Source organism: Monodelphis domestica, chromosome 1 (genome assembly GCF_027887165.1).
Source record: "Monodelphis domestica isolate mMonDom1 chromosome 1, mMonDom1.pri, whole genome shotgun sequence".
Taxonomy (NCBI): Eukaryota; Metazoa; Chordata; class Mammalia; order Didelphimorphia; family Didelphidae; genus Monodelphis; species Monodelphis domestica.
In genome coordinates, this window is record NC_077227.1 from 726,850,751 (window position 1) to 726,876,464 (window position 25,714).

General features: G+C 48.4%; 1 protein-coding gene across 2 annotated transcripts in view; it reads left to right on the forward strand.

The window, feature by feature from the left end:
- SUCLG1 (succinate-CoA ligase GDP/ADP-forming subunit alpha) overlaps nt 1–24,530 on the forward strand; it is a 33,458-nt gene extending 8,928 nt beyond the window's left edge. The window contains exons 2-9 of one of the 2 annotated variants that reach the window (XM_007477789.3): nt 3,685–3,788; nt 7,760–7,876; nt 10,480–10,692; nt 11,841–11,898; nt 17,697–17,780; nt 19,590–19,741; nt 22,378–22,566; nt 24,295–24,530. In XM_007477789.3, the coding sequence (XP_007477851.1) occupies nt 3,685–3,788; nt 7,760–7,876; nt 10,480–10,692; nt 11,841–11,898; nt 17,697–17,780; nt 19,590–19,741; nt 22,378–22,566; nt 24,295–24,321 (944 nt within the window). In that variant the 3' untranslated portion in view covers nt 24,322–24,530. Of the gene's footprint in view, nt 1–3,684; nt 3,789–7,759; nt 7,877–10,479; nt 10,693–11,840; nt 11,899–17,696; nt 17,781–19,589; nt 19,742–22,377 lie in introns of both variants that reach the window. The other variant, XM_056813621.1, reaches the window with a different exon arrangement.
- The last annotated feature ends 1,184 nt before the right edge of the window (nt 24,531–25,714 follow it).

Consider the following 25,714-nt stretch of genomic DNA (forward strand, 5'->3'; position numbering starts at 1 on the left):
GGAGGAGGGATTGGGAGCTGGGTGGCTGGAGTGAAAGGATCTAAAACTCATCTAGCCTTATCAGCTCATTTTTCAGATAAGGAAACAGACCCAAAGGGGCTTGGAACCCAGCTCTTCTCTCAGCCCATCCTGGGGTTTGTGTATTGTGGGCTGTGAAGCCTTCCTTCCCCATCGCGTTCAGAGCACAGCTTTCACTTTACAAATTAACTAGAGAGAAATTTGGCTGTTATTATGATTCCTGGCATTAATTTTTTTTATTTTTTTCTTCGGAAGCAATTTATTTATTTATTTTTAGAAAATTGTATTTAGTCAATTTAAAACATTATTCCTTGGTTACAAGAATCCTATTCTTTCCCTCCCTCCCCCCCACCCCCACCCTTCCGATAGCGACACGCAATTTCACTGGGTATTCCTTGTGTCCTTGATCAGAACCTATTTCCATGTTGTTGATGTTTGCACTGGGATGTTCATTTAGGGTCTACATCCCTAGCCATATCCTCCTCTACTCATGTGATCAGGCAGTTGTTTTTCTTCTAGTTTTTCCTCTGAATGTGGATAGTGTTCTTTCTCGTAGGTCCCTCCGGGTTGTTTAGGATCTCTGCATTGCCACTAATGGAGAAGTCCATCACGTTCTCTTGTGCCACAATGTATCAGTCTCTGTGTACAATGTTTTCCTGGTTCTGCTCCTCTCGCTCTGCATCACTTCCTGGAGGTTGTTCCAGTCTCCATGGAACTCCTCCAGTTCATTATTCCTTTCAGAACAATAGTATTCAGCACAATCACCAACATTACCACAATGTGTTCAGGCATTTCCCAATTAAAGAATACCCCCTCATTTTCCAGTTTTTTGCCACCTCAAGGAGCACAGCTATAAACATTTTTGTACATGTATTTTTTCCTTATTATCTCTTTGGAGTACCTGTCTCTTGATATTAAGTCACTGGGTTTTGTATTCAAAAACATAAAAACCATTCTTGGCTGGTGGGCCATCATTGGTGGGGTTGTAGTGGACTGTCCCTTGCCCTTACCTGTCTGAGGCCTTTTGGTTGCTGATTTCTGGGGTCCGTGTGCCAGTTCTCCTCTAGTTGTTAGTTATTCCAGCTAATTAAGGTTGGGAAAGTAGCAAACGTGATGAGTCCATTCTGTAATGTGGCAGGAAAGTTAGGGTTTAATCTCCATTTCCCATCAGGCAATCAGGCATGGAAAGAGCCAGGTTGAACTAGAACCCAGATCTCTTGCCCATGGAGCAGCATCATTGAATCTCATTAAGGATTTCATTTTGCTCTCAAAGTCAAATTGTCTGAAATTCAACCTATTGTCTTTTCTTTAAAAAACAAACAAACAACCTGATCTTCAGTCTTAGAATCAATACTATGTATTGGTAAGTGTGGTAAGGACTGGGCAATGGGAGTTCAGTGACTTGCCCAGGATCACCCAGCTAGAACATATCTGAGGCCAGATTTGAACCCATTGAACCCAGGACCTTCCATCTCAGGCCTGGCTCTATCCACTGAGCAACCCAGCTGCCCCAGCTTCCTCTTTCCCCCAAAATACTCTTCTTTCTGATTTCTCTGTTTCTGTGGCTGCTGTACCCGCTGCATCATTGCCGTCACTTGTTCTGGTGCACTCTCCTTTGGCTCCTCTCTTCCCTCTATTCCTTATAGATGGTCCAACCCCAATTCTTGGCAGTTCCGCATCTTGAAGTTTCTCCCATCTGTTGCCTCCTTTCAGTCTATACCATTATCCTCTATTACTTGGGATCATTGCAGAATTGGGGCTCCAGTTTCTTTCCCCTCCAAATCCTTCTACAGATCTGATTGATCTTTCCAATATAGACCTTGGACTGGACCATTTCATGCTACCCTGTGAAACCTCCTATGGCTCCCTATTGCCTCCTGAAGGCTTCTCACTCCCTACCTTCTCCTTATAGCCCTGATAACTTGCTGTTTGTCTTTTGTTCACTCTCTTTCCTGGAATGTGGGTGATCTCCGGTGGGGCATGGAAAAACTTTTGGTCTTGGGTTCAAGTCCTGCCTCTGCTACTTAGTACCATTGTGGCCTTGGACCAGTCACATCTCTGCCCCTGGGGCTATGTGAGCCATCTGGGCCCTCATGTGTTCTCCTAAAGCTCTCAGTCTGAGGCCCACCACCCCCAAGCCTTGGGGCCAACTTCAGGGGCACCAGACAATCTCTCTCTGCTCCTTGGGCTGCGGCTGGCTCACACACAGAGATGGGACCATGTTCCTTACAGCCCCCCAGGATCCTGCCAGCCCCATGACCAGCGGCTGGATTCCCCCCTGGTCTGTCCCCTCTTCTGGGTTCAAATATGGCCCCAGACACTTCTTAGCTGGGTGAGTCCCTTAGCCCCCATTGCTTAGTCCTTACCACTCTTCTGTCTCAGAACCTATCTGTAGTATTGATTTTAAGAGGGAAGGAAGGTAAAGATGTAAAAAAACAGAATGTTCCCTTGCTTGGAGAACATGTGCCTCAGGCTCCTTTCCCCTTGACTCACCGTGTGCTTGTGTGTCCCCCACGTTTAGCACACAGCCCCTGGCATTTGAGTAGGTGCTTGTTTCCCTCTTTTCCTCTTTCTTCCTCTTTCTTTGAGAGAGGGCATCAGCTGGCACTTGGGAAGTGCAGTGGCATCATGACTGATATGGGGAATTGGGGAAGGCCTCCTGGAGGAGGTGGCATTTGGACATTACAGGCGATGCAGATGGAAGGAGAGGGGCCTTTTAGGCATAGGGAGTGGTGGAGTTACTGGAGGTTCAGAGATGGATAAAGCCGGCCCTGTGAACACCCAGGGGCGGATCTGGGGTGCCGCAGAGTATATGGAAGGGAGCTGGGCTCATTGAACTTTCAGGGAGGGCAGTCTGAAGACCAGACTAAGTTCTTGAGGCAGTGGGAGCCTTTGAAGCAAAGGAATCCCATGAGATCTGGAATTTGGGAGAGGCAGAATGAATACAAGCATTTCTCAGGTGCTCGCTGTACACCAGGTACTGTACTAAGTGCTGGGAAAACAAGATGGCGCTCACCTGCTGCTGACGAGGGAGGGTGGGAGGCGCACGCGGAGGGGAGATGTGGCCTGGGACGCGTGTCTCTGACTAGAAAGGTCCAGCGTTCTTGACGGGAGTCCCAGGGCAGTCAGTGGACATCCCCTTTCTAGACATGTGTCTTGTCTAGGGGCCTGGGGACAGCCTCTCCCTAACAGATTAGAGACAAGATGGCGCCAGGGTGGGAGAGCCAGAGCTGAGGGGTGAAGCCCAGAAAGGGTCCAGGTTCCCTGGGGTAGGAGCTGGGCACTCTGGGTGCTCTGTGGCTTTCGGCGATGATGGAGTCAGTTGATGCAGACATCCGATGGAAAGACTGCAGTGCTGCTGGGTCCATGGCAGTGATGCCTGGTCAGCAGGTAGCCTGCTTCTAGGGTAGGCCTTGGGCAAGTCACTCAGCCAGTCTGAAATGGAGAAGACGTTTCTTTAAGCATTTTTCCTCCATGCAACAAGCAGTGCCATCGAAATCTGCAGCATGGAGTGGCTTTTGAAGGGGACTCTTGGGCGCAAACTCTCAGCTGTTGAGGCCAAGCTCCCTCCAGTGACAACCTGGCCCGGTCTGCCCAACATGCTCTTCGTTTGGCAGTTTTGACTTGGCAACCATCACGCTGATCATTATCTTCTCTGTTTTTCAGTGAAGCAGAATGGAGTCCGGCATTGCGCCTACACTGCCTCGAGGAAAAATCTCTACATCGATAAAAACACAAGGATTATTTGCCAAGGTTTCACTGGCAAGCAGGTGTGTGTGCATGTGGCCCTGTTGTCTCATGTGGATTAATTCTTTCTTTTGAATATAGTGTACATATACCACCAGCTAACAGAATTCCTCGTTGGGTTTCCTCCAGCTATATGAGAGATTGTATTTTAATTGTGGTCTGGTTGCTAGGTGGTGACCCATGGTGTGACAAGATCCAAAATTCTGTGCATTAGAAGGCTGTTTGTACTTTGAAATGATTTTCAAAATTACACACAGATGGTTCATTCATCAAGATTTTAAAAATCAGTTTGGATAGGAAAATATTTCTCTTAAAATGTCATTCCTTTTATTACTAGGATTTTTTTTTCTGAACTATTTCTGGGTTAAAGTAATGTGAGTGACTTCATTAGTTTTTCCTGTTCTCTCCTCCTTTTCTCCCTCTAGTCCCATTTCTTTATAGATATCTTTTATCAGTAAAAGCTGGCCTATTCAGCAACTTTCTCTCCACTGTAATTGTGTTCATTTTGGTACATTTATGGGGCAAGGACGCTTGATGTTCAAAGCTGTGACCTTGAGGCAAAATGAAGTCCTGAAGCACCTCTGCAGTCATCTGTTTGACTCGAAAGAAAAGGAAAAAGAAATTACGTTTGGCCGTAAACAACAAATGCTGTCTACCTTCTGTGCGAGGTACTGTGTACAAGAGAGAGGCTGATCAAGAAGTGCCCTTTGCCCTCGAGGCGCCCACACACGTGACTGGACGAAGACATCTTGCTGTGTTTTAGTTCCCTGAAAACAGGTGTCTGAACACTTGAACAGCAGCTCCCCACTTCCTAGCCGTAAAGTGTAAGAAAGCGTTTTTGTGTTCTTGGCTCCATATAAACCCGTGTGCTTGTGCTTGCGGCTGTTCTCGGAGGGGCCTGGGCCTGCCCCAGCCCAGGCAGCAGCCTTCTCCAGTCTATCGATCCCGGAGAGTCTGAGGATTGGAGCGCTTGACTGAGCCTGCCAAAGGCTGGATGTGTGTAGAGGCAGGAAGGACGGGCAGTGCCCAGGCCCCCTCTGGCACAGGGCTCCGTGTTCCCCCACAGCAGACGGGAGCCGGCCCAGACAGTTTAAGCCTCACTTTCCCTTCCTCCAGCCATCCCGTATTCCGTTTCACATTGTGCTCGTGTTCGGTGATCAGGGCTTCGCTGGCCTGACTCCCGTTTGTTCATTCAGAAGCCATCACTGTGCAGCTAATGCTTTGGTTTGAAATTTAAAGCTTATTTCTGTGGGGACTTTGCATTTTTGTTTTATCTCAGCTCTTTAGTTCTTTTTTCCCCTGTGTTCTCATTGTTCACATAGGAATGAGGGAAAATTTTATTTCTTAATAGATACCCAGCAATGCAAATTGCCGGTGGCTGCCAACATTCATTTCACATATTGACTTTTATGAGCTGCTAAAACTGTTGTGAAAAATGTGTAGTAAAACCAGAATAGGAGCTTGTTGTTAACTGTTCACTGGCTGGCAAGGCAGAGGAGGTGGAGGCTCCTTCCCTGAGTCAAAGCTCACAGCAGAGCCCTAGATTATCTTAGGGGTCATCTGTGGAGCTTTGCCTGAGCTAGCACTGGAGTGATGGGAGCATGGGAGGCCTGGGGTCAGGGCCGAGGTCCCACCCCCGATTCTAGTGTTCTTGGAAATGTGCTAGGCCTCAGTTTCTTTTTCGGTAAAATGAAGAGACTGGCCTTAGTGGCCTAAGGTGTTTCCAGATTTGTTTTATGATTCTGTGATCTTACACTGTGTCTGAATGGCAAGGTCTCTGGTACATGGCATGTCCTTCTTTTTGGTCCAGATCTCTGAGTCCCTGGGTAAGGCCCTCCCTGCTGCCAGTGTACTGGCAACTTGACCTATAATACAGAGTCTTTAAAAAGTCTGGAGCCCCAAGAGTCTAAGGACTTGCCCAGAGTCACACAGCCTGGAATGTCGCCTTGTGGAGGTCTTGCTGGCTCTGAGGCCGGCTCTCCTCTGCTTTGCTACAGGCTTAGGGAAATCAGACTCGCCAAATTTTGGCTTATGGCCAATTGGACGTGCATTGCTCCCAGTTACCTACTTCTCATATTCCCTAGCTTCCCAGGACTGAATGTTGGAACTGAAAAGCCTTTCTGGTAGATATTTTCAGGGATGGTATCTCAGCCACATCCAGGAATTTTGGATGGATCCTTAGCCAGGCACATTTGTATAAAATTGTTCTAATGTCTGAGGCATCCATCACTGAGCAAGGCGTCTGCACTCCCCTGTCACCAGCCTGTGCAGATGCCCGGCCTCCAGGCTTTGGGGCAGCACAGGGTAACTGCCACTTGTTTTCCTGGCGCTGTTGGGGAATGCAACATTTCACAGAAGCGGATTTCCCCCGGCACACTTATTCCTTAGCTCCGAGACTCAAATGTGGAAGGGCCTATGAGTCCATGTGAAGATTGCTCAAGGACCTGGGCAAGTCCAGCCTGGTGAAGAGGAGGCTCCAGGGCTGCATCCCAGCGGCATCGCAGGGAGGAAAGAGAAGATTGTTCTACTTGTCCTCACAGAACAGAACCCAGAGAAACAGAGGGAATTTGCAAAAAAGCACCTGGAGGCTTGATGACAAGAAAAGGCTCTGTCCTGGGCTCACACCCCACCATTGAGAACCCCTGAATGGCAGCTGTGTGTAGTGGCGAGGCTGCTTGGAGGTACATTGAATTTGGGTTAGGACTGTTCCAGGGCTGTGACAGGTCTAGAGCAGTCATCTGTGGGGGAGTTCAGAGGATTGCCAGGACTCCTTCCAGCTTTGGGTTTTCGTCTCTAGTGCCTTTTTAATTAATGAGCTCCTTGTAACAGGACTGTAAGCTAGACATATGACTATTTGGAAACTAATTAAGGTCATATTGATATTCTTGGTATCTGCTCATTAATCATCTGCATGTTAAACTGAACGCATCTTTAGCTTAGTAGAATCATTCCCATCACTGAGATAATGTGCCGAACCTTCTCAGATGTATAAATGGCCGATGTCTGAGTTCCATCGTTGTCTGAAGTAGCTCATTTGTGTGGCAGCACCAGCCTCTTCATGAGGAAAACCCAGAAAGAGTTTTCCCAGCCACGTCTCTCCTCTTAACTCTTGTCAGTGGACGTTGTGGGACATTTGCTTGCATTTGCTTCACGCTTCCATTTCCCCAGTTGCCACTACCAGGTAGCAAAATGGACTGGTCTGAAATTCCTTCCTTCTGTTTCCCCCAACCCACCCACAGGAGGTGCTGAGATTAGTGGGGGGCCCTAAAGAAGGAACCGAGCCCTGGACGGGCCACACGCTGGCCAAGTGGCCTCCGAATCACTGCAAATGGACTTCTACTAATCTTTTCCTTGGCCTAGAATTGTCTCAGTTCAAAAGTCTTGATTTTTAAACAATTCATTTTACTGTATTTGAGACATCCCTCAAATATGGTGTTGTTCATGTGAACCGTTGTATTCCCCGCCCTGGACAGTGGTCAAGGCTCAGCTGCCCATCATTGTGGAGAGACGGGCCAATTCCTGGAGAAGGGACTCTTGTATGGTGACCAGATCACCTGAACAGAAATGTCCATAGAACTCCCTTATAGAATGGAAACCTGCCTCATATATCACACAGAGGGATACCAGGAGGTTGTTTTTATCTGGTTCTTATTCTTTTCTTCCTTGCCTGTCAGGTTCAGTGACAAGGTCTGTCTCTGGCATGTCCCTGACTTTTGGGCCAGCCCAGTCTGTGTCTCTCTGCATCTCTGTGACCCTCTCTGTGTCTCTTGTTCGCACGTGAGCCCTGGAGTCTCAGGGTTGTTAGGGGCCTCAGATCATGGCTCAGCTGAACTTTGACTTTGGGATCAGGCCTCTTTGCCAGTGAATCGACCAGGCTTGAAATGGAAACATGCCTCGGTTTGGGTGACAGGCCTAAAGGCTGCCCAGCTCAGTCTGTTGGCTCCTCCGCAGCCTTTTAGCCCCTTTTCAGGTTTTTCATGCTTTTCTCCCCCAGGGTACCTTTCACAGCCAGCAGGCGCTGGACTATGGCACGAACTTAGTCGGAGGAACAACGCCGGGGAAAGGAGGCAAGACGCATCTGGGCCTGCCTGTCTTCAACACTGTGAAGGAGGTAATGGAGGGCAGCCAGCCTGGCGCTCACAGGCCAGGGACGCCTTCCTCTGAGGGGCCCTGGCTATGCCGCTTGGGCAGCCTCAGATTTAGGGACTGAAAATGGTTAGACACAAGCAATAAAAGTCATTCTAGATGAGTCATGACCACCTGGCTCCTCCCAGACACACTCACCGATGTCTGAGCTTATGGGAAATGAAGTTTCCCTTCCCCCCCCCCCCCCCCCCCCCCCCCCGTGCCCTTCTTCTCTTCTCCTCAGAGTCTCTGCCCTAAGCAGGGAGCTTTAAAGCGCTTTGTGAACCCTGTAGTTCTGTGGACATTCTTCCCAGACCTGGGATTTCCTCTCCTGTACCACTGCTGCATGCCACACTACAGGGCAGCTCAGTGATTGGCACAGGGTTACCCAGGCCAGAAGCGTCAAGTGTTAAAATTTATTTGTGGTTGGATTCTGAATGTTTATATAGGTGTTCACCAGGGATTTAATTTCCTAAATCCCAAAATGAATTACTAAAGTAAATGGAATTTATGGTAGTTTATTTACAATAGATGGAAGATATTTAGGAAGAGAGAAAAGGGGAGAGAGAGAGAGAGGAAACTCTGGCTTCCTCTGAGCCAGGTAGAAATACTAAGGCCCTTATCAGGGAAAGAGTCTCAAGACGATGGGCCTTTCCTGGAGGCTTCACGCTTCCAGAAAGATGGTGTCACTAAGTCAGCCTTTCATTCACCAAGGGTGACCATCTAAATGGAAAGCAGTCTGAATATCTGTCTTTTGGTTTCAAGGGTCTGCCTTCCAGTCTCTCCCTTGAGTCAGAGAGCTCTATGATCTCCTCAAATAGAATATCGAATATCGAATAGATCTTCTTCTGACCTCTGATCCTCTCTTAAAGATCTTTTTCTCTTGTGTCACCTCCCCTAAATTTCATGTCTACCAATCACAGCAGCCACTTTTCTCCACGACTGCCCACTCTTAGTTCACACCTTCTTTGATTAGATTATACCTTTTTGGGTTACTTAACGCCTTTTTTGGTTAGTTCCCCTTTTGTAGTTACTTTACACCTTTTTGTAGTTAAAATCTAAAAATAGATTGTGGATTACAATTCAATCTTCCCAATAAAGAAAGAGCTAAGTACCTTCATTGTTATAATCAGGGTCTCCCCTGATTGTAACTCAGAGCTCAATCCAGTCTTCACACAAGGTAGAATTTGAACCCAGGGCTTCCTGACAGAGACCTGCTCTCTGAGCCCATCCTCCCTGGCATGTCCAAGAACTAGCTATTGTCATTCTTCCCCTGCGTTTCCTTCCCCTCTTACCCCAGAGAGAGCAGAGGTGGCTGTCAGGAGTCCCCTGGCTCTCCCTCTCCTTCTGCTGAGGGGGTTGCTGTCACCCCGCCAAGCTGGGCATGGGGAAGCATTCTGAGAGGACCCAGCCTCACCCCGCATTGCCCAGCTTTGGGGTATTCACAGATAGGACCCTGTGGGGAGAGGAGAGGGGCTATGAGGCCATCCCCGGACAGACTTCTTAACACATAACGTGTCTTGGGATCGTCAGAGCCAGGCTCCAGTCAGACACTTCCCAGCTGGGTGACCCTGGGCAAGTCACTTCCCCCCCTATGCCCAGCCTGAACTCCCCCCACAGCAGCGATCCTAAGACAGAAGGGAAGGGTTGGAAAAAGTGAGAGTTGTTGTGGTAGGAGCAGGAATAATCATTGCTGCTCTGACATCTTTGCAGACGTCATATCCCTGGACGTTCAGTGACTCAGGGAGGCTGGTGCTCTTGTTATCTTCATTATACAGAAATTCTGTTTTGTGGAATTCCATCTGAATTCGCACTCAGATCTTCCTGACTCTTAAGTCTTGTGTGGGGCGGTGCCCTCAGGGTTTAGAGCCTGCCTCAGCTACGGACTAGCAATCACTTAGCCTCTATTTACTTCTGTTTCCTCCTCTGTAAAATGAGCATCCTAGACGCCACCTTCCTCCCGGGGCTGCTGAGAAAAAAACAAATAGGAAGATGCATGTTCAGCGGCTCAGCAGGCTCTCCATCGCTGCGCTATCCATTTCAGTCAGTCCTGTTGGGGTTTTAACTTGTCTCCAAATTCTGTTGCCTTTTGTCATCCCGTTCGTTCCTGGGCAGCCCTCTGGCCTGTCCCCTCACGAGACGGCTGTTCTACCTCGCAGTGTCCCCCCACCCAGAAGCGCTCTCTGGGCCCGAGGCTCCCTGGACGAACAAAAGCAGAACGTGCTCTGCGGGCACTGGTGGCCGCGCGCACACGTCTCCAGCTGGGGGTGCCGGTCCGCCGTTCTGGTCGGGGCCTAGTTGGAGGGAGGCTCAGATCTGGGGGCGGGGGAGGCGGTTGACACTAGAATCGGACCCTTGGCCACCCTGCTGGGGTCACGGAGCCGCCTCTCCTCTGTGCTCACGACCCCGTGAAGTGGGGGCTGCTGGGATGCCCAGAGGCTGAGTCGGGGCGGCCTGGCCACCGCACAGTGTCTGAGGCAGGGCTGGAGCCCAGGTCCGCCCCCTCCAGGCCCAGCCCTGGTCGGCGTGACTGTGCGCCTCCCCGCCTAGGGCTTTCCTGGTAATGCTGACCCAGGGTTGCTATTTCAGGCCAAGGAGCAGACCGGAGCCACGGCGTCCGTGATCTACGTCCCTCCTCAGTTTGCTGCCGCTGCGGTGAAGGAGGCGGTGGAGGCCGAGATGCCCCTCGTCGTGTGCATCACAGAAGGGATCCCCCAGCAGGACATGGTGCGCGTCAAGCACGCCCTGATGCGCCAGGGGAAGACCAGACTCATCGGCCCCAACTGTCCCGGAGTCATCAACGTAAGGGGGTGGAAACGCGAGAAAAGACGAGCCAGCCTGGGCTTCTGGTGGCCTGCGCTCTGTCATTCTTGGGGAGCGCGGGAGGGGCCGGGCCCGCCTGCTGGCTGCCCCTCACGGGCCTGGTCTCTTCCTTTCCCCGGAAGCTGGGTTTTTTTATTTTTTATTTTTGTGGGGGAGTCTATAGTCTCAGAGCACCGAGCCAAGGGGCAGGAGCGGGCCGGCAGTGCCCAGCCTTGTAAGCTAGCCCGGCTCCTAAAGTGAAAGCAGGACTTTTGCTCCGGGGTGGGCGGTGTGTGTCTTGTCTCACAACATGACAGTCGGGGAAATGTGTTATATGATCCTGTGTATACAAATATATATAACAGATGTAGATCTATATAGACCTCTGCCGCATTGCCGGCCGTCTTGGGGCCGGGAGGGGGCCAGGAGGGGAGGAAAAAAGGGGCGAGGCAGATTTTTGGACGTAGCCAATGTGAGAGTGCGCGTGTCTTGGATAAGCCTTCTCATACCTACGACCAAAAAGGTGAGGCGAAGCCGTTGAGGCAAGTAGGTTGAACCCACATGTCCGAATGAGCGGGGGAGCTTTAAACCAGCTTGTCCAAGTGATTCGAGTATTTTTTTGAAAGCAAGCTGTAATCGAGAGCTGTGGCTTGTAGACAAGCCTCTTCTGTGCCTTGTACTTGGGAAAGTTAATGCTTGCCAAGTGCAGACTAACAAAAAATAGAAACGATTTTTAAAAACGTTCAAGCAAGAAGTGCTCATGGTTTCAGCATCCCGGGGGGTCTTGGAACCTATGCCCTGTGGATAAGGAGGTAATGAGGTGTCACACAATAGCCTGATGGAGTTTGTTCTTACTCTATTTAATGCTGGCACTATCTTACTCTGCTCTTATTTTGTCAATTAAACTTTACCACCTGTCCGTATATGGGTGTGTCTATATAACTATATGTACATGTAACAGACACACGGGGAAAATCATGTTATATTTGGGGTTCGCAGGGTTTGTTTATGGCGTGGTTTTAGCCGTCTACGACCCATCTTAGAATGCATCCCTTGTGGCTACAGGGGTCCCTACTGTGTCTGTAATTCTTAGAGAATTAAAAAAAAATCTTTTCTTAAATGTTTGCTTCTAATTTGCTTTCCTGAAGCCTGGGGAATGCAAAATCGGCATCATGCCTGGCCACATTCACAAGAAAGGAAGAATTGGTGAGTATCGGACGCTCGCTCCTGTTGGTTCTTTTTTTTTTTCAGTTCTCAAAATCTCTTTTGTCCCAAAGTTCCAAAATGTGTGGGGGACGTTTAAAATCACGATACACTTAATGCATTTAATCATTACTTTTATTAACAGCTTTCATTTTTACATCGTGGCTGATTTCACTGTCTTTTCCCCTCAAACTTTTCTTTGTAATGAAGAAAAAAATGTCAGCAAAACTATTTGCTGCTGTGACTGATAGGACGTCACATATCCCACTAAAAATGAATTTTAAATCCAAGCAAACCTGCAAAGTCTTTTAAGAAATATCACTTGCCTTCTGTCTCGTAATTAATGCTAAGTATTGGTTCCAAGGCAAAAGAGAGGGATAAGGGCTAGACCACTGGGGAGAAGTGACTTGCCCATAGACACACAGCTAGGAAGTGTCTGAAGGCAGATTTGAACCCAGAACTTCTTGTCTCCAAGACTGGCTCTGTATCCCTGGAGCCACCTCGCTGCCCCATACCTTCCAAGTTCTCAGATTCTATTCAGCAACCATGGCTAAGAGGTAGAAAGGCTAGATGTGCCCAGGCTCTGTCAGGGGCCTTACAGTTTATGTCCTAGTAGGGACCTTGGTCAGATTTTTTTATGGATGGGTGACAGCCGGGCCCTCGGCTCCAGGCCTCACCAGCCCTCAGCGCACACACCCAGCTGGCTTTAGCTCAGAACTTCCAAACACACGTGATCCGTCAGCCTCTGCCTCCCTCAGGCGGAGGAGGATTACAGGCTTGGCCGCCATCCCTGATGCCTTTGTTTTTAAGAAAACCCTGTTAATAAGTAGGAAGTCGGCCTTGGGAGGGAGCCGGCAATGTGTGTCTTTTTATCTGTGGTGGCCAGCGTCATGTCTTTCCTATAAGTGTTTGTTGAATTCAGTTGAAGTTTTAATCTGGAAACTAAATGGAGGACTCGATTCCTACAAAACCAGAAAAATATTTTTAGGGTTCCCCTCTCCCCGCTTTATTGAATCCAGAGTTGGTTAAGTGGTACTAACCCTTCTAAGCTGACCCGTGGGGACATTCTCTCCGAGTGGGGGGCTTCATTCCTGGAAGGGGAGTCCCATCCCCGTCAGGGCATTGTTATGATCCTGCTCCATCCTTGGTAGTACAACTCAAGCTTTTTCAGTAATAACTGCCCATTTGTTTTTGAGACACGGATACATTTATTGTGTTTTTTTTTCCCCCTCTTGGTGGTTCATCTCCTTTTCCACCTACTACCCAGTGGCAGGGGTTTCTAGATACGACTGGTCAGTGACCTAGAATTATAAAGCTCAGTATTCCATTTCCCTGTTTTTATTAGGATTTATTAGGATTGTTGTACCTTTTTCCCCTTTCTGGATGCCCCAGGATTTCTCAGATGCTGAGTGATATTTGGCTGACACTTACCGGGTATGAACCAAAATTTTGTTGAACTATTAGCCAAATATATGTGGAATTCCCCCTGAGATAGTGGGGCTGATGAGGTCACTGAAAGACAAAAGAAGGGGGCTGAGAGCAGAGCTCTTGGGGTCACTCTCATTTAGAGGGGACCCAGAAAAAAAGACTGGGAGGTAGGAGGAGAATGATGACAGAGGGGTGTCTGGTTAGGAGGGGGCAGTGATAAACTGAAGGAGTAGACATTCGGCCCCTGCCACTGCTAACGTGATGGTAGAATTTACTTTATTTTCCATTTTTTACACCTCTGCTTTTGCTCTGAGATTCCTTCCCTCCTGCAGGCCTCAGGGAATGTCTGAGAGAGTTAGGTCACTTGCCCAGGCTTCCCCAGCCAGCATGTGTCAGCAGTGGGATAGAGCTCAGTGACCAGTCTCTGAGGCTGACCTCTCTCCCTGGCAGGTCCTATTAATGGGCTGTATGTGGGCAGGAGATGAGGAGAAATGGCCTCTCTGCCCTCCCTGGGCCCGGCCTCTTTTTGCTGTGTGTGATGACCCCAAGGACGTGCGGGGCCTGGGGTCTGGACGGACCCTGTCCTAGGGGGCCTTGGAGCCGTTCATTGTCTCTGGGGATCTCCAGGAAGCCTCTGGTGAGCCTGAATTGAGGTGGCAGATAAGGACTTCTGTAGGGATGGGAAGGTGAGGATGCTGGAGAATCCAGGCACTGTTGGGCCAGCTGATGACAGTGGTGGGGGGCTCCTAGCTTTGGGATGCAACTCCTATGGGATTAGAGGAGAACCTAACCAGGACAGGGCCATGGGGGGGAAGGGGGAGGCCTGCATGGATGGAGGCAGTGAAGACCCACCTTGAGGAGAGCAGGGTCCTGTCTCAGCCTGTGTCCCAGAACTCCTTGGACTGGGCACTTGGAGGGGAGAGGCTTCACGAGGCTGGCGGAAGTATGACCATAACATCTCTTTCATGTCTTCACTGTTACTATTGCCCAGAGAATCATAGTTCAGAGGTTACCGAATCCATTTCTGTCCAAAGAAGGGTAAAGACTTGTTTAAGGCCACTCAGATAGTAAGTAGAGATTTGAACTTGGGTCTTCTGACTCCACATTGGTGTTCTTGCCGTGTGTCACGCCCTGTGCAGCGGTCTCTGATCGGCTTTGAGTAGCAGCACCAAGAAGGTGGTGGGGTCTGAAAAATGAGCTTTCTGGTCCCCCTTGGCCTGCCCTTAGCCAGCGGCCTTGATGGGAGGATGAAAGCAAGGTGCACTTAAGCCTGCTCTGGGCCTTTTTCCTGCAGAGCCGGAAAGCTCCATCCTGCTCCCTTTTCCCAGGCCTCTGACTTGTGGCCTCACGTTAGCCCCTGTTCTCAGGAGCCTCCCTGCCTGGCTCGTCCCTCACTCTCACCTCTACATGGCTCCGGAATATCCTCCTCCTGTCCTCTACTGTCCTCCCACCTGCCCACCGGGGGCTGCCTGCCTTCGGCCTCTTCCCTCTCCAGTTACTAAAGGGACTTTCCTGAAATTTGGGCCCTTCCGGCTCCATCTCCCTTCCCAAGTGGCTCAGGAGGCTGCGGAGGCCCCGGTACCTTCAGGACTATATCCAGGCCAGCCCCTCCTACCTACCTTTGTCCTCTCGGCCGATGTCCAGAGTGAGGAGCTTCCCGTGGCTCTGTCTGAACTGATCTGGCTGGAACATACTTGTGGTGGAGCAGAATGGGGAGATAGTTTAACCAGGCTATAACACAGCATGTCAGGTAATGGGATATTGTGGAAGAAAGTAAACAGCCACCCAATTGGAAGGCACTTCACTTCTTTTCATGCCAAGTTTTGGGGTTCTGTTACTACAGGCTTTTTTCTTAATGATCATGTTTTAAGTGTTTGAGCTTGAGGGAACGCAGGAGAATAAACTACTGTATACAATTACTCACATTTTCCCTCCTTCTTAATTTGCAATTTGCTTCAAGCATTAAACAAACTAATCAGCATCATCAGCCAAAAGTCCCTCAGAAGAATAAAAGCATTGTATTAGCTTTCTATGACCTTTTATCTTCTGACACTATTTGTAAATGCATGTTTGTGTGTCTCGAGAGGAAATCTTGTCGCTCCGTGATGTGTTAGAGCTGGAAGGACCCTGTGGAAATGCGAGTCTGACACTGGCACGGATGTGAGTTGGGCACGTTGGCCCCTCTGCCCGCTCCAGGAATCCCTTCCTCCGGCTCCCCTAACAGACCGTCCCCTCTGTCATTCTTTCTTCATCCTTTCTTTTCTTTTCTGTTTTTTAAAAACCCCAACCTCTGCCCTAGAACCATTCTGAGTCTCATGAGGTAGAAGAGCGGCAAGGGCTAAAGCAATGGGGGTTCAGGACCTGTCCGGGGTCACACAGCCAGGAAGTGTCTCAGGCCAGACTGAAACCTGGGCCTGGTTCTCTATCCACTGTGCTTCCTGAGTGCCCTTCCATCACTTATTTTCAGTCTCTCCTTCTCTGCTGGAACTTGAGAGGTTAGGGCCAGGGCAGAGGCTTCCGAGCTGACTTTAGAGCCTCAGTAGCTCCAGTTGTTGGCGTGAATCAGGTAACCAGTTGCAAGTCTTCAGAAATGAGGAGAACCAAGGCCAACAATCCAAGGGGTTGTTGAGAAAAGGTCTTGGGGCCAGCATGGGAAACAGGAGGAACACTTAGAGGGGTAGGTGCAGAGCCTAGAGAATGTGGCAGCTCTAAAGGTGAGGGAGTTCAGAGGAGCCTGTGGGAAGGAAGGTCCCATATTGTTGAGGGCTTCTGAGGTCAAAGAAGATACAAAATCAAAGAAAGCTTTTGAATTGGAGATTAGGCAGTCATTGGAAGCCTCTTCCACTTTTTTTTTTTTTGCAGCAACCACAGCAAATAGTATCCATACTTCTCTTTTTCCTTTCTTTCTGTCTTTTTCCATCCACTTTCTCCAAATCTATAGTTGACTGCTCTGAGGGTCATAAATTGGAAGTTGTTTCAAAGTGGGAAAATGTTGGCATGCGAGGAGTCTCAAGGCAGATATTGAGTGCAGGATAATGGTGGAGTCTATCCTGCCTTATTCCTTTTCCGAATGTAAGCTTGGGAGGACTTGAGTTTGATAACACTTTAGGCTGTCTGCTCACATGGTTCTTGAGGACCAGCGGCAATAAGATTTTTCCTAATCTGGCTAAGTTTTTTTGGTGTAAGACTCTGAAATCATGAGTACTAAGTGCAGTTCAAGGGAGATGCTATTTATATCCAAATCACAAACTCAGCACCAAGTAACTAAGTGATTGATTAATGTGCTGTGTCTTGCCTAAGAATATTAGGAAGGACAATCTCCCAGTCTGATGTGAATTCTGGTTGGCCAGCAATTGAGGTCATGCTGCTGCGGCAGAATCTGCTCTGAATTACAGACTGGGAGAGTTGGAAGGGCTTTCAGAGACCATTTTTGTCCAATCTCCTCATTTTATGATGGGCAAACTGAGGCCCAGAGAGCCTGTCACATGCCTGAATTCTCACTTTGTTCAACATTCTTGCCAAAACCCAGTCTTCAGGATTCTATTTTCCTTGTACCAAATGTCACAAACTAGACGTCTGAAAAAACAGACCACAAATAAATGGATTTGGGCCTCATCTTCTGCTTAGCACATTCATGTTTTTTCTTTGATTTCAACATTCAGTTTTTAGATCTCTTGAGATCCCCAGACAGTGGAGGGTTTTCATGTAAGCCTGTGAGCTTGGTGACATTAAGCATCCACTCCTTATTTATTTCCTCTTCAAAATTGTTTTGTAAATTGTGGCATAGAACAAATTCTCTGCTTTATAACGAATCGTGTGTGGCAAATTGATTTGAGGTTTGGAAGGAATGGGCATTCATTCAGCTGTCCTTTAGTCTATGGGAAGTCGAGCACTCATACATGCCCAGTGTCTAAAAGAAATAAGATGTTGTACCTAATGGAGACTGGGCAGTGAGCCTCCCTTCTCAATTTTCTTTTCTTTGATTTCTTGTGGTTCTTCTAAGCTTTTATTTTGAAGAGTGAGACAGAAAAGTTATGTGGATGGGGAAGGATTAGAAAGGAACCATTTAGAAACAAAGCCAGCCTAGTTCATTCAGAGGCATGGATTCCTGTCTCCTTTGCTGAGCCTGTCTAGCTTGTCACAACCCTTAAAATAAAAGTATTTTTCTTGGAACACCCAAACCTTTTGGCTTCATTTCATATCTTTCCAGCTCAAAAATTGTGCTGGGTTTGTTGCAAATCATATTTGTAGTAACAACTTGGGTTGGTGTTTTATAAAGGCCAGCACATTCTCTGGAGATGTGAACTCTCAGCGATGTTACTCTGTTTAAGAGATGACACTAACGGTCTTTTTCTGGATTCTCTTTCCTTCAGGTATTGTGTCTAGATCTGGTACCCTGACCTATGAAGCAGTTCATCAGACAACTCAAGTTGGCCTGGGCCAGTCGTTGTGTATTGGTGAGAGGATTTCCATTGAAATTGTGGTGTTGATTGATCATGATAATAATTGATGGCTTTCACATGTAATAATTATATTGTCATTGCTCAGTTGTTTCAGTTGTGTCTGCCTCTTTGTGACCCCTTTGGGTTTTCTTGGTAAAGGTGCTGAAGTGGTTTGACATTTTCTTTTCCAGTTCATTTGACAGATGAGGAAAGTGAGGCAAAAGTGAGGCAAATAAGATTAAGGGACTTTCCCAGAATCAAATAGCTAGGAAGTATCAGAGGTCTGATTTGAACTTGGGAAGATGAGTCTTCTTGACTCCAGACCTGACTCTCTATCCATTGTGCCACCTGGCTGCATGTAGTGCTTTATATACCTTATCTCATTTGAGCTTTTACAGCCCTGTGAGATTGGTACCATAGGTGACATCATTCCAGTTTTATAGATGAGGAAACTGAGGCAAAGATTTTGCATGACTTGCCCTTGGTTAGGTAAGATTTGAATCTAAGTCATCCTACGTTCTAAATTCATATGTGTTTTCATTTAAGAGTCATAGTCACAGGTCTTCCTGTTTCTGTAATGGCTCCTAGAAAGTCATTGGCAGACAGCCTTGAGAGGCAGACCTCTGGGGCTTAGCTCCAGCACTTGCTTGGTCTTTGACATTAGCCAGTGTTCTCTCCGAAACTTGGACCTTTGGATGCTAACACTTGTCCCACCTCACTCCTGGGGCTTTTGTGAGCAAATCTCATGGAGATCTCCAGAGGGCCCCTGATGTGTGAGTGCCTGGTTTTAACAAAGAGAAGGAACTTACTGCCCTCGCTGAAATTTTCTTCCTTCAAAAACTACCTCCTCAGGTTATTTGTAAGGTTTTTAACTGATCCTTTGACATTTCAGATTTTGCATTCTTTGGTTTTGGTTATATTACAAATGTTACCCACCAAACATTTGGTAGATTTCTCTTCTTTCATAGCTTGTGTGCTATTCTACACAAGAACTCACATTTCTATAGCCCCTTGAGGTATGCAAAGAGATTTCCTCCCAAAGAAGGTCCCTGGGATCATCAGGTAGTCCCAATATTTTTGTTGCCTTTCTTCTATAGCAGGGAAGCTGATGCTGAGAAAGGGCAAGGGCCTTGCCAAGGCCCACAGAGCCAGTAAAGTTTGAACCCAGGTCTTTGGAATGACTGGTGCTTAGCTCCTATCAGAAAATGGAAGTTTGTAAAGTACTAAACTAGCTCTTCTTGGGGCCATGCCCATAAAATCTGTCATTTAGGGAATGCCTCCTTGACCTCATGGAGCCAACAGGTACACAAATGTGCAGGTACAAAGGACAAGCTGTAACCATTGCATGTATTTTATTTAAAATAGATGTCTTTTACTGTGCTTGCTTTTAGTCTTCCTTAGAATCATTTTGTAGATGAGCAGGGACAGTGGAAGGGGATTTAAGATGGAGAGAAAAGTGGAAGCTGTTAGAGCTGAAAAGGGCCTAGAGAACATCGATCTGATCCTACTCAGTATTTTTATACAGGAGAAGAGGGAGGCAGGGAGGCAGAACTGTGGGTCATTGTCACTTGTGTTCAGCACCAAGGAAGTGTGGTCATTTAGCATCTGCCTGGGCTATTAACAGAAACCAGTGCAGGTTTGGGAGTTTTCTACTTTAAAAAATTCAAGTGAGAAGACTTAAAATCAATCTGAGGTCAAGGCAAAAAGTGCAGAGCAGACTGGAGGGCTGGTAAATGACTCATCAGAAATGGTAGTCTCACCCACTTTCAGGACTGACTTCCTCACCTTATTCTCAGCTCATTTTAATTTCTTTTTCATTTTCAGGGATTGGTGGCGACCCCTTTAATGGAACAGATTTTATTGACTGCCTCGATGTCTTTCTGAAAGATCCAGCCACAGAAGGTATCATCCTGATTGGCGAGATCGGTGGCAATGCTGAAGAAAACGCAGCAGCATTTTTGAAAGAACACAATTCAGTAAGAATGTTGTGGCCAATTTTATGAATGGATTTTAGCAGGCAGGGGAGAGAGGGGAAACTATTAGTTCTGTTGAATGAAAGTAATTCAGACTCCTAGCCCTTAGACCTGGCTTTCCAAAGACCTTTTTTTAGAAGGGCATTCAAAGTTAGGTAAAGGAGGTTCAGCACTCTGGACAGAGCTACATGCTTAGGAAGGGGCAGAGCTGTTCATTCAAGCCCACTGTACTGTCTTCAGTCCAGGGCTTTTCCTCTTATGCCACGTGGTCTCGATAACATAAATATGAAATATGGAATTCAAATAGATGAATAAAAGACTTGGGGCGATTGAAGATTGTTGGCATCCCTTGAGCTCAAAGAGGTTATAAAAAGTTTTTATTTCTCATAAAAACTGCTTTCCTAATCCTCTTTGGGGAAGGAGTTGCACTGGTAGAGTGTGCTGCAAACTGACTCTTCCTCACTTTCTTTAGTCATCTGTGGAATGTGAATCCCATTAGAAGTGTATTCCACTGTGCCTGAGCTGCTACCTTTCATGCTTTCCTTTTTTAAAAAAGAGTCCACATTCTACTCAGATAAAACGCTGAAAAGAGTGAACTAGGGCCCTGATCCTTGAGGGGTGTAAGAATCGAGTGGGGAGGCTAACCATAAGATGCTCGAGTTGTTCTGTTTTTTTTTTCCCAGTACAACTAATTCTGTTGTTCTCTTTGGATCCCTAGTGAAGGCAGGGGCAGTCCTAGTCCTTCCCCAGTAATCCCACTGGATAGAGGGGTTTGTTGTTAAAGAGTAGAAGGATGGGAAGAGGAAGAAGGAAGGAGGGAGATGGGGGACCAGGATAGTATGTGTGTCTTCCTGGGGAAGGGAGGAAAGAGTTTCAAGGGTAGGAAAGGGGTCACGGTGACAGGATCAGATGCTGAACTGAGGCCAAAGGGAAGAGAGTTAAGAAAGAATTATTTTATTTACTAATTTTTTTGTTCTTTAGTGACTCTTTGAGAGGGTGGTTTTAAAAAAGTGAAGAGAGAGAGCAGAAGGCAGTTTGCAGATTGGCTTATAGAGATTGTGGGTACTTGGGAGGTACATATTTTTTTGGAATAACTTCCTAACTTTGTTGTGACCTCTAGAGCCTCCTGTACAGCACCTCACTAATTTTCCGTACTCACTTTTTATCATGGTATTTTCCCCCCTCTATTACCAGTGGATACATTCTAGGCTGAAGGGGAGACAACATGTAAGCTGGTCAGAGGTGTCGCACCCTTAGCTTTCTAGCAACTGCAGTAGTCTCAAGTGCAGCTCAAATCAGATTAAACTGTAATTGGAGAGTATTTAACAGAATAAATAAAAATAAAATAAAACAGCTATCCTGTGACTTTGTAGCTTTCTAAGTTCATATGATGCCGCAGGGACCAGTTTCTATTTGTTTGACACCGCAGATGTAAATAACTAGTGTACGCAAAATCTACAAAGAGAAAATAGAAGAGGATCTCAGAGGGGAAGGTGGGAGCTCCTGCAGGTGGGTGAGCAGACTCTCGAGGAGCTCCTTCAGAAGGTGAGATTGGAAGCTAAGAGGCTGAGGAGATCAGGGATCAAAGAGAGGAGATCAGCAAGTAATCCAGTATTGATGGACTGGAGAGCATGTGGAGGGCAGGAAAGTGGAAGAAGACTGGAAAGGTAGGAAGCCTTTAATGCCAAACAGCCTTTTGTTTGAGCCTGTAGATAGTAGAGAGCCCCTGGAGCGTCCCAGGGAAGCAGGGCTGGGCATCATGGGCCTGCACTTGAGGAAGATCACTTTGGCAGGTGAGTGGAGGTGGGGCTGAAGGCAGGGAGACCAGTTATAAGGCCTGACTGAAGTCTAGGGGAGAAGTGAAGAGGACTTAGACCAGAATGGTGGCTCTCAGAATGGAGACAGAGGGTGTACCTGCAGCATCTCCTGAGGGTAGAAATGACCAGATTTTGCCATGGATGATGGGTTGGTGGGTGCACTGGAGTACTTGAGGATCACCTAGGTTGGTGAACCAGGGGGCCTGGGAGGATGGATGTGGTGTCCTCACCAGGAATCCTGCAGAGTAAAGGATTTGGGGGACAAATGAGTTCTGCTTTGGACATTTCATACGAGATGCCCACTGGACAAGATGGGAGCCTGGAGCTCAGGAGAGAGGTGAGGGCTGGATCTGAGAATCATCCGCATAGAGGCCAGGGAACCTTCAGGAACTGCTGAGATCCCTGAGGGGGAGAGTAGAGAGAAGGCCCAGGACAGCTGGGGTGGGGATGACTCCCAGAGTGGTGATCATAGGGACAGATATCCAGCAGAGAGTGTTTGAAACAGTCCCAAGTCTGTCAGTATTCGTAGACTAGCTGGTGGGGCTGAAGTTTGAGTAGAGTACCTGAGCAGCCTCGACCAGACCCAGGGCTGTTTCCTGTGATCTCCGAGGAGAACCCTGTTGTTTTAATCATGGCTTAATACTTGGTCTTGGCTTTCTCGGCCGCAGGAGGCTGCTGGGCCTTGGGCGGCTTGACCTTCCGCACCTGTCACCTGCAGGGTTCTTGAGTTGGAGTTGTGCAGTTTGATTGACTTTTTCATTAGAGGGCTTTCTAGAAGCGATCCCTTCTGTGTTTAAAAATAGCATTCTGCTCTCTCCACAGGGTCCGAATGCCAAACCTGTTGTGTCCTTCATTGCCGGCCTGACTGCTCCTCCAGGAAGGAGAATGGGTCATGCTGGGGCCATCATTGCCGGGGGCAAAGGGGGAGCGAAGGAGAAGATTGCCGCCCTCCAGAACGCCGGGGTGGTCGTCAGTATGTCCCCTGCCCAGCTGGGCAGCACCATATACAAAGTGAGTGCCCTGGGCCACTCATGTAGTGACTCTAGATTGCTGCGCTTAGCAGCTGGGCCCCTTTGGCCTTGGAAAACCAGCGTTTTCTCTCCTTATCTAATCCCTTTTCTCCCATTCAGGTACCAGTTAGTTCATTGAGGTTGAGGATGCCATTAACATTCTGGTCGGGCATGACCACAAATAATTTCTGAGCACAGATTGTGTGGGACCCGGGTTTGCCCGTTGGCATAGGAGGCTGCGAGATAGGAGGCCCCAAGAGAGCCCCACAGACTCCTCGCCAAGGGTGGACTCCTGGGGGGCTGCAGACAGCTGAAAGGAGTCAGAAAGGGCATCCCAGGGGTCATAGATGTCAGTCTGGATGGGACCTCAGAGGTCATCTAGTCAGTTTTCTGGGTGAGGAGATCGAGGATTAGCTAAGTTGAATGGCTTGGTCAAGATGCTGAGCAAGAGTGTGGGAGTGGGGCTGGGCACTGACCTGCAGGGAGCTTCCTCCGGCCCCCTTGGCAGGCTGCTGGCCGTTGAGCCCTGCCTGGAGGTTAGATGCTGTCGTTAGCCTAGCGGAGGGCGTTTGAGGGAGAATGGCAGAGGGCAGAGGCGCAGACCTGGCAGGGAGGCAGAGGTTACTTCTGGGCGGATGGCCATAGATTTTCACTTTGTGTTGGAGTGTGACAGCGAGTTAAGTGTCAGCACTCGATGGGCTTGGTGGTGATGAGGAGGATTCCTGTCGCCATCATCTGCCTTGGGAGGCTCTTCTCTTTGCTGCCAGGGCTCTGGTTTCCTTATGGGTGTTCTCAGGCTCTTGTTTTTTTCTCTCTTCCTCAGAACCCTGGGCTGTAAAAGGTCCCAAGGAGCCTGACTTGCCAGTGTTCCCTGCCCGCTCTGTTCTAGTGAGGGGAAGGCAGGAGCCTCTGGGTGGGGAGCCTTTTCCATAATATTCTGAGAACAGCCTGGACTGTTTCTCTAGGGCCTTGTACACAGTAGAGGCTTAATAAATGATCAGTCCCCGAGTTTTAGCTGTGGTCAAGGCAAGCCAGGGGTAAAAGCCTTTTTTAAGGCTAACTTGATTCTCTTTCTTGACCTTGTCTATGGGCGAGAGTGAAATAATCTCTGGTTTTCCTGTCGTCCTGCCAAACAGGCTTCTATTGATTGTCACCCTGTTTCAGAGGGACCTTGATGGTTAGAGAGCAGTCGAAGGGACAGAGTCTATGGGAGGGGATGGGGGGGGGGGAGGAAGGAAGCAGAGGAAGGAGGGAGAGAGAGAGGGAGGGAGGAAGGAAGAAGAAGGGAGGGCTGGCCTCCTGGCCATGCTTGAGCCAGTGACAGAGCCTGTGCTATCAGCTTGCTCCAGCAGGTGGCAGCAGAAGCCTTGGGATTTCACAGGCTTCGCCTTCCCATGGATGTCCATGAAAAGCAATTTCCGAGCCTCCCTTTGAAGTGTTTTCCTCTAGCCTGGAGGAAATCTGAATTTTGTTTTGCCCCCTGGCGTGCTTCGCTCACCTGACTGGGACTAGTGAGGGCCAGTCACTTGTCACCTCAAAAAGGCCCCTCCGTCTAGCAGGTGCAGGGAGAGGGGGGCTGACAGGGCGGCGTGGGGCGGAGGCTGCAGCTCCTCCCTGCACTTTGGCTCTGAAGGCCCTGGCGGTGAGCCGGTTCTGAATCCTGCTGGCCGGGCGCTCACTCGGGTCTCTGTGTCTCTTCTTTTCCCTCCCCATTCTCCTGTCTCTGAAGGAGTTTGAGAAGAGGAAGATGTTATGAAAGTGAGAGAAAAGCCTTGGAATGAATCACTGTAGAAATGTGAACCAGCAATTGCCGGCACCCGCATAGCTGTTGTCTACTCGGCGTCTGCCTCACGACGGCCTCCCTGTGTGGCAGGAAGCTCGGGGTGACCTCCGGGTCGGCCTCCATTCAGATGTATTTTCCTGATTGTATATCAGAGTCATAATAAATCTTTTATTTGATTGGAACGTGGAGTTCTGAAGTTCATGGGGGACAGCCTGCTCGGGGAAGGGGACTGAGGACCGAAAAGCATTGCCCAAGAATGATCTCTGGGGAATTGGACCTGTTTGGGCGCTCTGGCGAACGAGAATGAATTTGTTTCAGAACTCCCTGCCTGCCCGTGGCAGCCACTCACCCCTTCAGCTGTGTCTGATGCAGAAATGCTGAGCTCCCCTCCTCCTGACTCCACATTTCCTGGGGCCCATATTTGGGGCTCAGGAAGCTTCCCGGGGCCAAAGCGCAGAGGCAGGGGGAGGGAGAGGAAGCTTTTCCTGACAGGCCAAATAGAGGAGGCTGTTAAGAACCAGCAGCTCTAGTGAGCAGCTCAGTTGAAAAGTTGAGCCTGGGGGCTGCGAGGTATTTCAGTGGATAGAGCATCAGGCCTAGAGACAGGAGGTCCTAGGTTCAAATTTGACCTCAGACACTTCCTGGCTAGGTGACCCTGGGTGAGTCTCTTAACCACTATTCCCTAGCCCTTACCCTTACCACTCTTCTGTCTTGGAATCCATACAGTATTGGGTCTAAGATGGAAGGGAAAGGTTTTAAAAAAGAAAAGAAAAGTTGAGCACGAGGTGCTTGACCACGCCTAGTTTTGAGTGGCTGGAATGGGAATGAACCTTGATTGCTAGAGGCTGATGGTCAGGCTTCCAGCATCTCTTCATGACCCAAATAAATACTGAACCACCATGTTAAAGGTCTGCAAAGATAAAGTCATGACACTAATACCCACGAGTAGCCCTCAAGAATATCAGTCTCTGGGAGAGTTAGGGGATCAATGGTTAGAAAGCCAGGCCTGGAGATGGGAGGGCCTGGGTTCAAAAATGACCTTAACTTAAAACACTCCCTAGCTATGGGGCCCTGAGCAAGTCACAACTCCAATTACCCAGTTCTGACTGTTATTTTGTCTTGGAACCAATACATAGTATTAATTCTATGTCAGAAGGTTTAATAAAAAAATGTGTCTGGTGATGGCCCTGGCATCCAGAATCTGGGTTCAAATCCTGCTTCAGACACCACCTGTGTAATTAGGGACAAGGTAACCAAACCTCTTAAACTCGTAAAAATGATGATGATGATTCTTGGTCACGTAACTGTCTTAGGAGTTTGAGACTCACACGTGACTGTGCCTGTCAAGTTCTTGACCATCTTCAAG